This window comes from Cenococcum geophilum (genome assembly GCF_001692895.1).
Source record: "Cenococcum geophilum 1.58 unplaced genomic scaffold K441scaffold_13, whole genome shotgun sequence".
NCBI classification, from domain to species: domain Eukaryota; kingdom Fungi; phylum Ascomycota; class Dothideomycetes; order Gloniales; family Gloniaceae; genus Cenococcum; species Cenococcum geophilum.
Window position 1 is genome coordinate 388,044 of NW_027137571.1, and position 12,566 is coordinate 400,609.

A 12,566-nucleotide genomic window follows, 5' to 3' on the forward strand; every position below is an offset into this window, starting at 1 on the left:
ATTATAAAGACGTAGAATTGGTTATAGGCTAGGCGTTAGTAGTAAAAAAGGCGCAACATAATGTTATAGAACAGGGGCAGTAGCTATAGAGCGTATATATTTAAGGAGTCTACAAGACGTTACGCGATCGATCGTAAGGGTCGAGGGCGTAAGGAGGTAATATACCTACGCGTAGCTGACATAAGCTGTACGCGAGGTGTACGCGAGAGTACGGGGCTCTCCTATAGAGGCCCCTACGGTAGGGTTCCGTGACACCCCTTTATCTCTAAAAAAGAAATAATTAAATATTTATCTTCTATTTATAAAGACCCTTTTAAAGTATAAAACGCCTACCTTAGCTATAAAAGCCTAAATATAAAAATAACGGAGACCTTTTTAGCCTTCTAAACCCGCTTTTTACACCTAGCTAGATAGGCCTAGATCCTCTAGGAAGACCTACTACTAAACCTTTTTAATAAGCTTACCCTGGACCTATAGCGGGCCGTATTACTAGCTTATACTACGGTATAGATATTAAAGGAACTTATAGACTATTACCTAGCTATTAACTAAGGCCTCTATTAAATTAAGGCACGCGCTAACTAGCTAAAAACTAGAAACCTTATAAACTAGGCCGTAAGTACTATAAGTACGGCCCGTAATGCCCTAGTATAATTAATAACTCCTATAGTTAACCCGGCAGCTAGCTATATAGCTACCCCTACTGCGGGCTTAGTGTATACCCGGCTTATATATAGCAATCCCCGTATATAGGCCCTTAGCAATTAAGGAGCTTACTTCTTATACGGTTAAATAGGCTACCCTATAAGAAACTGCCTAATAAAGGTAAAGATAAATAAGGTCCTATTAATTTAGAAGGATAGTATAAAGCCAGAAAAAGAGGAACCTTAGAGGAAGACTCCTCTCTAGGGTTAAAAGGGATTAATATATTATATATTAATCTAGGTCGGCTAATTAGTAGAAGAAGCTATACTATCCCTTATACTTTATTTTGTAATAAATATTAAGTTTTAACCTCTACTTTAGCTAACTTAGGAGCAAATACCTTTACCTTAATTAATATAAAGTGCGCTGTAAAACTAGCTAACTTTTTAAATATACCCCTTAAAGAACTGCCTAAACTAGTCCCTATTTGCGGTTATAACGGACGGATAGAACTACCTATTATAACTATCTTACGGATCTACCTCCGCGTTAACGGATAAAGGTAGTATAATATCCCCTTCCTTATTACGGACCTTAGAAGCTATAATATAATCTTAAAGAGAAAATGGCTAGCCTATTTAGGCTTATAGCTTAACATACGGAATAGGCAGCTTATTTAGCCCAAAACTATACCCCTAACGCCTTTCTTTATAAAAGAGATTAGTATTATAATAGAAAACCTTATACGGCCGTAGATAAATACTATTTACTAGGCTAATGCAACGCGTAGGGACTAGGCTTTTAAAAAGAATATATAGCTTAATCTGCAACGGATTTGTATACTACGCCGCCCCTAGACTACCTATATTACACTACCCGCACTAGAGACTTAGGAAGTTAGTAATGGCCTAGCTAAGTCCCTAATAGAGAACTTAGGCCCTACGCAGCTATAAAGAAAGGCTAGGGATATTAGATAATATACTAAACTAATAAACTAAAAGGATAACTTACGGAAAATGGAATATAAGCTAAGGAAGACTATAAACCCTATACTATAAAATACGGCCTAATAAATATCCGTAAAGAAACCTATAGACCTCCCGCTAGTTAATATCTGCTATATTAGCGCTATAGGATTCTACTAAAACCTAGTTTAGCCTAATACCGTTGCCTTTATAACTAGCTTATATAAAATTAATTAAATAATTAAAGAGAAAGAAGCCCTAGCCTAAGAGAAAGGCGAGCTTATATATAAAGAGCTAGTAGAATAGAAACTACCCCGTTAATACTAGAAATTTAAAACCATTTTCTCCAAAGTAGTATTTAATATACTCCCGCCTTACCGACCATATAACTATAAGATTAAAATTAAGCCGGATAAGGTAGTTACCCTTAGCTATAGCCCCCTCTAATAGTAATCTACTGCCGAATTATAGGCTATAAAGTAGTATCTTATTAATAACCTGGATAAGGGCTTTATTAAGCCTAGTTAAGCCCCTTTTAACTTACCTATTTTCTTTGCTAAAAAGCCAAATAGAGAACTTTGTTTCTGTATTAACTACTATAAGCTTAATAATTTAACCCTTAAAGACCGCTACCTACTACCTTTACTTAATAAGACTTTAGCCTAAATAAGTAGAGCTAAGATCTTTATAAAGCTTAATATCTGTTAGGCTTTTTACCAGATTAGAATAGACCCTAAATTAGAAAACCTTACTATATTTTAGACCTGTTACGGAACGTATAAATATAAAGTACTGCCTTTTAGACTGACTAACGGACCGGCTATATACTAATAATATATAAATAACGTACTATTTAACTACCTTAACGACTTCTATATAGTATACCTGGATAATATTATAATCTACTTTAAAAATAAACTAGAATATAAAGAGTATATCTGTAAAGTCCTATAACGGCTTTAGGAAGCTAGCCTCTAAGCTAATATTAAGAAGTTAGAATTTAGTATTAAGCGTATAAAGTACCTAGGGTTTATTATTAGTATAAATGGGATTAAGGTAGACCTAGAAAAGACGGCCGTAATTAACTAATAGGTACCCCTAAGAACTATAAAGGGGGTATAGTTATTCTTAGGGTTCTATAACTTCTACCAACACTTTATTAAGAACTATAGTAGGATTGCTTGGCCACTAAGCCTACTTACCTATAAGGACCGGCCCTTTTACTTTAACACCGTATATAGGCAGGCCTTTAACGAGCTTAAGAAATAACTAGTCTCTACTCTCTTACTCGCCTACTTTAACCTAGAACGGCCCTTAATGCTAAAAACTAATGCCTTAGATAGTATTATAGCTAGTGTTTACTCCTAAAAGTAGATAAACGGAAAATGGCACCCTATTACTTACTATTTAAAGACTATAGTAGATACTAAGCTAAACTACCCAATTTACGATAAAGAAATGTTGGCTATTATCTCTAGCTTTTAGCACTGGCGAGCCTAACTAAAAGGCACCCCTAAGTCTATTTAGGTAGTTTCCGATTATAAGGCCTTAGAATATTTTATAATAATAAAGGCCCTTATAGCCCAATAGGCGCGCTAGGCGGATACCCTATCTCAGTTTAACTTCCTAATTATATATAGGCCAGGCGCTACTAACCGTGTAGATGCTCTTATAAGGCGTAAATAGGATATAAATAACTAGATAGCTGTAAAGATCTTATTACGGACCTAAGCGCTACTATAACTAGAGCACCTTAACTCCCGGATATAAGCAGAACTAAAAATAGACTCTTTAGATGCCAAGATATACCCTATTAACTCTATAGAACTAGACCTTATTAATAAACTACTACGGGTAAACCGTACGGCCCCTTCTCTATAGAAGTACTATAAAAAGGTAAAGAATGTTTCTAGCCTATAGTCCCTTAAAAGTAGACTGCTTAAGCACCGTAAACGGCTAGTAGTAGTAGAGGAATAGAACTTACGGACTTAGCTTATTGCCGAAGTATATACCTAGGTCTCTATAGCCTACCCCAGAAAAAATAAAACCTATAGAATTATTAGTGACCGCTACTACTAGCCCGAAATAATTATAGATATTAACCGCTATATATAGAACTGTAATAACTACTATAGGTCTACAATTCTACGAGATAAAACCCTAGGACTATTAAAACCCCTCTTAATACCCAACCGCCCCTAATAATATATCTCTATAGACTTTTATAAGCTACCTCTAGACCGTGACGGATATAATATAGTTATAATTTTGGTTAACCGCTTCGGCAAGCGCCTGTTTTTAATTCCCTGTTATAAGAATATTAATGCTAAAGAGGTAGCCCGGCTGTATATTTACTATATCTACCGAATTTACGGACTATTAGATACTATTATATCCGACCACAGGCCGTAGTTTATATTAGCCTTTTAAAATAAGTTTACCTAGATCTTAGGTATTAAGCTAAAGCTTTCTATGATATATTACCCCTAGACAAACGGTTAAACAGAGATTATAAATTAATACTTAGACTAGAGACTCTGGCCTTTTATTAACTACTTCTAGAATAACTAGGCCGAACTATTACCCTTAATAGACTACGCCTAAGTAACCCTACCCTACAACTCTACCGGATTTGTCCCTATTTAACTAGAAATAGGTTACCTACCCCATATAAGCTTTAACTAGGAAAGACTAGAAGGGCCCTAGACTATACGCAAAAAACTATCTTATAAGGAAGCCTAGTAGTACGCTAAGCGCTTAAAAGAAGCCTAGAAAGTAGCCTATATAAACCTAAAAAAGGCTTAAAAGTTAATAGAATAGTAGGCGAATAAGCATAGGCGCGAGCCTAACTTTACTATAGGTGATATAGTCTAGGTTATAATAAAGAACTAGAAGATAGAACGGCCTAGCTATAAGCTAGACTATAAAATAGTAGGACTATATAAGATTCTTAATAAAGTAGGCAATTTATATAAGGTTAAGCTCCTAAACTTAATTAAAGTTTACCCTATTTTTTTACCGGATAAGCTACGGAAAGCTATAAATAACTTACTACCTAGATAAAAGAATAAACCTCCCCTACTAATTTAAGTTAATGGCGATAATAAATAGGAAATTAAAGAAGTGCTAGCCTATAAACTTATAAAGGGAACGTTAAAGTATTATATTAGTTAGAAAGGATATAACCCAGACCCCACTTAGTACCCTATATAGAACTTTATAGGTAGTCCCTATAAGCTCTAGGAGTTTTATAGCTATTATCTTAATAAACCTAGACCGCTAAAGTACCTAAATAAGTGGATAGAATGCTAGTATAATAAAGATAATAAGCTACTAGAAGAATATAAGGATAAAAACGCCCTAGAAATTTCTTAGTTACGTAAGGTGTTAAGATATTTAGGAACTTTAACCGGCGGTTAAAGTTATCTAATTGGTTAGATTCTCTTGCTAAGACTTTTAGTAACAAAGCCTAAGGGCAGGCTTTTTTGGAGGGGGGGGTAATGTTACGGCACTAGTAGAACTTAGTAGAACTTGGCAGAACTTCGCACCGGTAAGTTGCCACAGATTGCCGCATATTGCGATTATGTGACGCAAAGATTTTATAAAACACCAAACGGCGCTGCTCTTCTTCTCCTTTCCTTTCCCTAGCTTTAGATTCTTGTTTATAGACAATCTAATTATATAGGCTTGCGCGACCCTTTTGCCGTGCTTATGTCTTAATTAACTGAGTCGCTAATAGATAATATTTTTATTTTTTGAATGTTTTTTCTAAAATATATTTATATATATAATAATAATTTTTTATGCAGAGATTATTATTATATTTATAATTAGTAAACTGTTATAATATATTAAAAATATAATAAATAAATATTAATATTAATATATAACCCTAAGTTAAGAAATTACTATAATATAATATAATATATATTGCCTTTTTTAAATAATTTTATTAAAATAAAAAATATATAATTCTTTTATTTTTTGGCCTAAATATTATTTTACTAATATAATAGTTTATATAAATATATTTTATATTTTATTTAAGAATAATATTACTAAAGTTATTAAAGTTATAAGTTAGGCTAAGAGTGTCTCGCTTAGGGGGGTGTCTCGCTTCCCGGTGCTTGACGTTAATCGAGTGGCCCAGTCTCCTACAACAAGAACCTTGCCTCGAATTGTATGTAGCTTTTGCGGAAGCAAAGAACTGTCAAGCCCGCTCACAGTAAGTTTTGGACTTCGCACAAGGGCGGTTTTGCAGCACTGCTTATATCGAAAAGATCTAGGTATTAGTTTGCCGTATTTCATTTTGTAAGATGGCATGTTATCAGCGATGCAAGCCAGAGGATGCAGTATATAATGTCCACCTCGTATTTGAGTTATAAAATTCAAAGCGGAACAGAATCTCTATTCCAAGATCATTGGCGTTGAAAACTTATTGAACTGTCTCTCTAATAGGGGCTTAAGATATATCACATAATCGGCTATTCCCATTTAGTCTCTATCTATAGGGGTCATCATCGATTGCAACAATTGGAACCCGAGATCGGCAGCACCGGAGCCAACACATGCAAATTGTTCTTTGGGTATTCATATCCACAAAGATGCCAGGAAGAAGTGCTTCCCCAATACTCTGTGGCATGCTTGGTTTGCAAAATGCCCTAGTACACTGTCGTAACTGTAGCAATAGGGATTGGGAACCTGTCTTCATCGTTAGGCTTATGCCATCAGTAGGTTCCGAAACGCTTCTGTCATTCTAAAGTTCCTGTAGGAAAGACAGTAGAGCGATCCTGAATTAAAAACTGAAATGGGAAACAATCCGAGGACTATCAATCCAAAGAAACTGTAAGTGGAACTCTCCCATTGTTGGCCTTATCCTAGATAAGTCTAAACGGTACCGAGACCAAAATACTGTGCAAATAACGAGGTAAGAAAATCGTCGCAGATATCGTTGGCCGGAACGTCTGCAGAAATCCACTCGCCTTTCGCCTGGGTGATTGTCACATCCAGTCCGAGAGCCGAGGTACCGGATGCGGAAAGAGAGATTTGACAGGAGCTTTATAGGCAACGGCTAAGAAGATCAGGAAAATATTCTTCCAGTCGACCCCTCCAGTCCACAAGACTGAAATACGAATAAAGTTTAGAGCGTTTCGACCCCACTGGAAAATAAGCTTTGATCTGCCTGAGGGTAAGATTCTCAGTCCGGTCTTACTTTCCGAGCTAATTGAAGTTTTCAAGCCGTTACGAGGGCTGTCCTAGGTATTCGTAAAAGGAACCGCTGCGACCCGCTGCTTTGGTCGAAATAAGACTCTCTCGATGAAACCGGTGTCCCGAGGGAAAGTTATTGTACGCTGCTTAGATTAACAGCAAAACCGCTGCGTGCATGACACCCAGGGAAAAGAGGTTCGCCCTGGCCGGAGATGGCAAGGTGTGACCGAAATTCCGTATAAAATTAGGGGTTTGGTCCGCCGTTGGGCTAGAGACGGATTGGGAAGGATCGGGAAGGATGGGCGGTTTGTCGCTTAACTTCCGGCGTCAGCGTTTGGAGCTTCTGGCCTGCCGCTTGAGAGCAATGGCCGCAGGTGGCAACATGGATATTCGCGAATATCGGCAGGGGGGTAGCAGGGTCTGTGCAGTCAAGCAACTCAGCGGGAGCCGAGCTTTTGATACCAGGACAGCAACAGCACAGTCACCCCTTATCTTGTTCTCAGGCCCTGGCGGAATTACATGCTGGCAAATACATGGCGTCCGCCGAGCTGACGGGTAAAAGACAAGCATCCAACCATTCAGTGAGAGCGACTCACCGCAGTTATGCCTTCAGTCATGCCGCTCCTGATACATTGTTACGATTTCTTTCGTATTGCTCGTACGATCTAATCTGTCGTGCGATCAATTCGTGATTGATTCGGTCGTGTGATCGACAGGTTTCTTGTGTAGAATGGATGCGTTGTGACATGAGACGGTTGAAGGATGCAGGACTCTTCGCAGCCTCGCAGGCCGTTACATGAAGTCTTTAATAAGTATATTTCCCCCACGTCTAAGCATGATGAGGAAATTAATTATAGCATCAGCTCACGTTTCATCCCAAAAAGCATCGCCAGCTGAGCTTGGCTTTAGCGCCTCGGAGTAATCCGCTGCAATCTTTTCTGCCTGCGCCTGCCAAATGAACGCGGGCTTGGGGCTGTTACCTAAATCTCAGCCCTCGGGCGTCCGCAGGGGCCGTTTTGGGTCGGTGCGGCAAATAACAATTGCTCAAACCAATAAGTTGCCCCTTGTGAATTCCAACGCCACGAATTCCCAAAATTCACTGCGAGGTTCTAGGCTGATTCTGCGCCTTAGGTGCCGCAACTTGAATCTGAGCGTGTTGATTATATACCGCCGCTCATGTCGCTGCGCGTTTCGCAGCTGCTCGCGTGCTAAATGTACAAATGGAGCCAATGTCTTCCACTTCGTTACCCTCTGCCAAGAGGACTATAGAGGCGGTTCTTGGCTCACCTACTCTCCTTCTTAAAGCTAAATTCCAATTTTCTCTTCTCATAATCTCCTCCTTTTCCAGCAAAATTTTGCACCTTTACACCCACCGGAGCTCTCTGCCCGTTCTCCTGTCTCTCCTCTACCTACCAACCTTCCTTCTACCAGACTTAATCTTAATCCTTTGCAGTAAACTTCTTCTTCAACAGGACAGAGGCAGCCTTTGCGCACCAAGGAAGCTACTGGGAGCACTCCTCGCGTAAGCTACTAATAACTCGGCAACTGTTGCTGACTATCTTGCTTTTCGTACTGACTTCACCAAGGATTATTACCGCAACAGCATCTGCATCGCAAATATCATTCTATGTTGAGACTGGTGGCGAGATACAATGGCTTGCCGCCGGCAGTCTCGCGTCTGATCCAGGAGGGATTCACATGCTAATGACAGGACTTCCTGTCTTCACGATTTCTTTACTGGCTTTCTTTGGCGCAGCGTGGCTAGCCACGCCTGGCTTCTACGATACCACAGACATTCTTTTCGCCGGCATTTTTAATGCATTTAAACAACTTCGTGTTTTCGTGTTCACCGGGCGCAGGTCGTATATGAGGATTCCTGACGAATCGAATCTAGAGAGCAGCCTTGATGATGAGTAAGTGCTCTCCTTTCTTGTTTGTTCTCATCTAATAGTAAACAGAGAACCGCCGGAAAAGCCGATGCCATCCATACGGAGAGCCCTCGCAATATCGGTAGCCGTAATATCTGTAGTAGTCACTTGCATGACTCTTCAAATAGTACGACCGACTACTCCGCCGTATGCGCACATGTCGGGATCTCTTCCTTTTACAATGCTTGAATCTCTTTTTTCCAACTCGAGAAACACCGAGTTTTGTCTTCCCCACCCTCGCAGGCATGTCGAGTTTCCTTTCAGTGAAGTTTTTGGAAATGTCACGGTCGAACCTGCGCAAGGGCTTTTTCCAGGTTGGATGCCGCAATCAGAGACATGTCATCCGAGGAGACATCACCCCCATGAGCATGAAGGGCTCTCTGCTCCACCGTCAGCAGAGGATGGATCAGAGGAATACCACGAAGCGTGGATTGAACCCAGAAGGGATCTGCATAGAAAACACCGTCCTAAAATCTACAACCCAAGCTGCGACCCCCTGAGAATCACCAACTTGGACAAGGAAATTTTAGAACCTCTCGAAGCTGTTTTCAGCGCCCAACGTCCGTTAATCAAGCATGTCGTTTTACTCACACTGGAGAGTACGCGTAAGGATATGTTCCCTTTTAGAAAGGAGAGCCTTATATACGATAAGATCCTATCTACTTATGAGGATGCAAATGCTGCGCAGCATGAGCTTAACAAGAAGCTTTCACAGCTAACCCCAATCACGGAAATATTAACAGGAGAATCAAGTGGATTTGACTATCCTGAAGAGAATAAAGATGAGCAACCATCTCAGGCTCATTGGAAAAGTAAATTGAATGACTCGTACGGCGGCATAAATGTGCATGGCGCTATAACTGGCAGCGCCTTCACATTCAAGAGCCTACTCGGAAGTCATTGCGGCGTGGAGCCACTTCCAGTTGATTTTACCGAGGAAATTAAGGGCCGCATATATCAGCCCTGTGTCCCTCAGATTCTGGAACTTTTCAATGAGCAGCAGAAAAACACCTCAAGCGAGAAAACATCGAATGAATCAAGGGACCAGCCGGATTTTCTTTCCTCACCTTGGGAATCTGTACTTGTCCAGTCAATTACTGACCAATTTGATTCGCAAGATATCCTGGATAAGCATATGGGATTTAAGGACACTGTAATGAAGTCGACGCTCCTTAATCCATCTTCCAAATATTATCCTCCAAAAGAAGAAGAGTCCAATTATTTCGGATTCCCAGAAACCGAAGTTTTGCCTTACCTACGCGATATATTTACCAAAGCCGAACAGGATAACCGTAGACTTTTTCTGTCCCATGTAACGAGCACAACCCATCATCCCTACAATACTCCAAAGAACTGGACGGAGCATGAAGACTACCTTGCGAAGGGGCGGTGGGGTTCCGAGGACTCTTTCAATCGCTACCTTAACACCATCAAGTACCAAGATGAGTGGATCGGCACAATCTTTGACCTTTTGGAAGAGGTCGGAATCTTTGACCAGACCCTCGTCGTCATCGTCGGCGACCAGTAAGCATACTCGCCTTGCATGCCTATTCACCTGCCGTTCTCATACTAACCTCACTCTTTAGTGGTATGGCCTTCGACACGCCCGACGGCTCCTCGTCAACCTACGAAAATGGCCACATCAGCAACTTCCACGTCCCGCTCCTCTTCTTGCACCCGCACCTGCCACGAGTGCAACTGACCGCCAAAACGACCCCTCTCTCCATCGTCCCGACGGTCCTCGACCTGCTCATTCAAACCCACTCGCTTAACCCAACCGCCGCCGAGACAACATCCCGCCTCATCCACCAGTATCAAGGCCAATCGCTCATCCGCACCTTTGTACCGTCTAAGAACGGCGGCCGCCAGCTCTGGTACTTCGGCATCATCAATCCCGGCGGGTCCCTCCTCGCCGTCAGCTCCGCCGCAGCGCCCTGGCGTCTCGTGCTACCCCTCTGCTCGTCCTCTGCGCTCCGCTTCACAGACCTAGATAGCGATCCCAGCGAAGAGCATCCACTGACTGAATGGACGCTCGACAAGCTCATCAAACGTGTGCGGACATCTCACGGCGACGCCGCAGCCGCGTGGGTCGAGCAGGCCGAGCAGCTGGGCCGCTGGTGGTTCTGGGAGCAGCGAGGCCGCTGGAATTACCACAAGGCGGCACGCAGTACGGACCGTAGCGCGGACGATAGCCAGGGCGGGCAAATTAAGAAGAAGCATTGGTGGGAGACTTGATTGACTTTCTCTTCCTCCAACTCATCCAAAAAAAAGTTTTATTAAGAAGTACGAATTAAAATGTTTGTAATTTAGACAGGGCAGCATATACGGTATTTCACGATTTCAGAGCATTGCAGGCGCACCGGCATTTCGGGCAACGAAAGGGGAAATCTATGGTAGGCTTTTCGTATTTTTCTTTCCTTGTATCAGTTTCTTCACAATATCACGTCGAGAGTCTTTCATGTGCGGATGGATAGTACGGATTGGGCGAGTGGTAGTAGAGATAAAGTTACCATACACCCCTGCTTGCCTGCTGCTCTGCGGAAGCAGTAGGATCGGGATCCTGGACTTGAGTACTATATCTAAGTTTCTTATTTGGAAAAAAGCTTAACTCCACCGCTTGTACCCACTCCACGCGCTAGTCTCGTGTCAGAAAATTACATATCCTGAATCCTGCAGATCTCGCCGCCGCGCGGCAGTGGTAAGCGCTACCCGGAGTAAAGGAGTGGGCTTGGTTGGATCAGCGTGTCCACCACCCCTCTAAATGTTAGTTTCAACGACCGTGGCCGGAGTGGAGATGGACCGCAGAAGGCAGCAGCGGCGTGCATACCCTTCAGCGCGCTCCCGCCTGCGCACAGAACGAAGCGTAGCATGAGTCTCGAACAGCGCCGTCCTATTCCACACACAGTCGAAGTCTACACTCCACTTCCGGTGTCCCGGTCGCGTTCTTTTCGACAGCTTCAGCTACTCCAGAGAACCGCATAAGCTCCTCCGAATACCCAAGTCTTAAGCAGTTTACCCATTGGTCTGAGGCTCACACGGACGTACTAATCCCTCACCGAATAGTTTCTCCCGAGTATACACATTGAGCAGCAGCTTGTGGGATATAGCACCCGTGTTTAAGGCCCGGAGGCTTTCATCAAGACTGTATATTCTGCTCTAGAGTCCTTGAACAGCTCATCTAAAGCGAGTACAGTATAGTAAGAACTAAGGGCATTGCGCCTTGCCCCCCTTTCACACGCTAAAACCTCTCAAGCAAAGACAAACAGTTCAGCTAGTACTACACCCTCACATACTCGTCACGACATTATTCGAAGCACATTCATGCTCCAACTCAGCACGACATCATAATCTCTACTTCAGTCCACTCAGCTAACCTTCACACCACAGAGCTCCACTTAGTTATCTAATCTATCATACACAAGTCTCATCCGTCATCATCCCCAACCCTCTACTCAAAGAGTCTGAAAGCTTCAAAACGCCTTCCTGGGACCGCAGGAAAATCCCTATAGAAAAAACCCAATCCCGCCCAGCCAACCTCCCTAGCCTAGTTAAAAGTCCCGCGCGCCCAGGAACCCAGTTCGCCAGATGCAATATGCAGATAGCAAGCATGCTAGACATTACGTACGTGAAGAAAAAAGAAAAGGGGGGAATCGCTGTGCTCCAGCGCTCGAGAAATGCAGCGAGGTTTGAGTTGCAGTGCTAGTGCAAGTGCATATAAACGCAAAGTGGAGAGTGCAATCATAAACAGCGAAAAGGGCAAGCGGTGAGGGCGAGCGAGCGAGCAAGAACGGAGAAGTTAGATGATTCGGGGAATCTAGAC

The 12,566-nt window shown here is 42.2% G+C and overlaps 1 protein-coding gene across 1 annotated transcript; it reads left to right on the top strand.

The window, feature by feature from the left end:
- Positions 1-7,872: 7,872 nt before the first annotated feature.
- K441DRAFT_44059 (alkaline phosphatase-like protein) lies at positions 7,873-11,216 on the top strand. Its single transcript, XM_067641671.1, has 4 exons — positions 7,873-8,340; positions 8,405-8,731; positions 8,777-10,270; positions 10,333-11,216. Exons 1-4 carry the CDS (start codon positions 8,039-8,041, stop codon positions 10,979-10,981), a joined length of 2,772 nt encoding a protein of 923 aa, XP_067505835.1. The 5' UTR covers positions 7,873-8,038; the 3' UTR covers positions 10,982-11,216.
- The last annotated feature ends 1,350 nt before the right edge of the window (positions 11,217-12,566 follow it).